Source organism: Mizuhopecten yessoensis, unplaced genomic scaffold, assembly GCF_002113885.1.
Source record: "Mizuhopecten yessoensis strain PY_sf001 unplaced genomic scaffold, ASM211388v2 scaffold716027, whole genome shotgun sequence".
NCBI lineage: Eukaryota > Metazoa > Mollusca > Bivalvia > Pectinida > Pectinidae > Mizuhopecten > Mizuhopecten yessoensis.
Window position 1 is genome coordinate 113,565 of NW_018479911.1, and position 1,834 is coordinate 115,398.

General features: G+C 36.6%; 1 protein-coding gene across 1 annotated transcript in view; it reads left to right on the forward strand.

The window, feature by feature from the left end:
- Window positions 1-1,344, forward strand: part of LOC110441559 (dual specificity protein kinase Ttk-like) — a 24,133-nt gene extending 22,789 nt beyond the window's left edge. Inside the window, exon 11 of the mRNA XM_021484742.1 lies at window positions 1,189-1,344. Within this exon, the coding sequence (XP_021340417.1) occupies window positions 1,189-1,344 (156 nt within the window). The remainder of the gene's footprint in view (window positions 1-1,188) is intronic.
- Window positions 1,345-1,834: the final 490 nt, after the last annotated feature.

Genomic DNA, 1,834 nt, shown 5'->3' on the forward strand with positions numbered 1-1,834 from the left:
TTGGTTACCTCACATCAATGTTACCTTGGTTGCATCACATCAATGTTACCTTGGTTACCTCACATCAATGTTACCTTGGTTGCATCACATCAATGTTACCTTTGTAGACTTACATCAATGTTACCTTGCTTGCATCACATCAATGTTACCTTTGTAGACTTACATCAATGTTACCTTGGTTGCATCACATCAATGTTACCTTTGTCGACTTACATCAATGTTACCTTTGTTACCTCACATCAATGTTACCTTTGTAGACTTACATCAATGTAAACTTGGTTACCTTATATCAATGCTACCTTGGTTACCTCACATCAATGTTACCTTGGTTGCATCACATCAAGGTTACCTTGGTTACCTCACATCAATGTTTCCTTGGTTGTATCACATCAATGTTACCTTTGTAGACTTACATCAATGTAAACTTGGTTACCTTACATCAATGTTACCTTGGTTGCATCACATCAATGTTACCTTTGTAGACTTACATCAATGTAAACTTGGTTACCTTACATCAATGTTACCTTGGTTACCTTACATCAATGTTACCTTTGTAGACTTACATCAATATTACCTTGGTTACCTTAATCAAAGATAGCTTGGTAACCTTACATCAATGGTGCCTTGGTTACCTCACATCAATGTTACCTTGGTTACCTCACATCAATGTTACCTTGGTTACCTTTTCATCAATGTTACCTTGGTTACCTCACATCAATGTTACCTTGGTTACCTCACATCAATGTTACCTTGGTTACCTTACTTCAATGATACCTTCGTTACCTCACATCAATGATACCTTGGTTACCTCAGATCAATGTTTCCTTGGTTACCTCACATCAATGTTACCTTTGTAGCCTTACATCAATGTAACCTTGGCTACCGTATATCAAAGATACCTAGGTTACCTTACATCAGTGTTACCTTGGTTACCTCACATCAATGTTACCTTTGTTACCTTACATCAATGTTACCTTGGTAACTTTTCATCAATAATACCTTGAATACCTTACATCAATGTTACCTTGGTTACCTTACATCAATGTTACCTTGGTTACCTTTCATCAATGTTACCTTGGTTATCTCACATCAATGTTACCTTTGTTACCTTACATCAATGTTACCTTGGTAACTTTTCATCAATAATACCTTGAATACCTTACATCAATGTTACCTTGGATACCACAGGTATACAAGGTCCTGGATTGTAACCTAGAGAACCGTGCCATTAAGGTGGTCGACCTGTCAGATGCTAATGAGCAGATTCTTGAGGGTTACAGGAATGAAATACACCTACTAGAACGTCTTCAGTACTGTTCCAAGGTCATCAAAATGTATGATTAGTAAGTAAAATTTATTCTATCCTGTGTTGGTAGCTGTAATGGTCTCTGAGCATGGTCATCATTATATAATGTATAAGTGAATAGAGGTTATTAAGAACTATGATCTGTCAGCAGCTCTACTGGCTGATGATCAAATTCAACAAGATATACAATTAATAAGTAGAGGACTTTTAAGAAATTGTATAATAAAATGTTCTTGATGCTTTGTTGTTGAAAGATGAATATTAAAAAGTTTACTTTATTAGTAAATACAATGAATACACTATAATGATTTGATTTACCAGTGAATATGACGAGGAAAATAGCAAGTTATATATTGTAATGGAGCATGGAACAGTGGACTTTGCCAACTTCATAAAAAACCGACTGAAGGAGGAAGGCCACCTGTCACCAAATACTGTCAAGTTCTACTGGGAGGACATGCTGCAGGCAGTGGGAGCTCTCCATAAACAGGGTAAGGTCTGTTAGGGACACCTCACCAAGCTATTAGT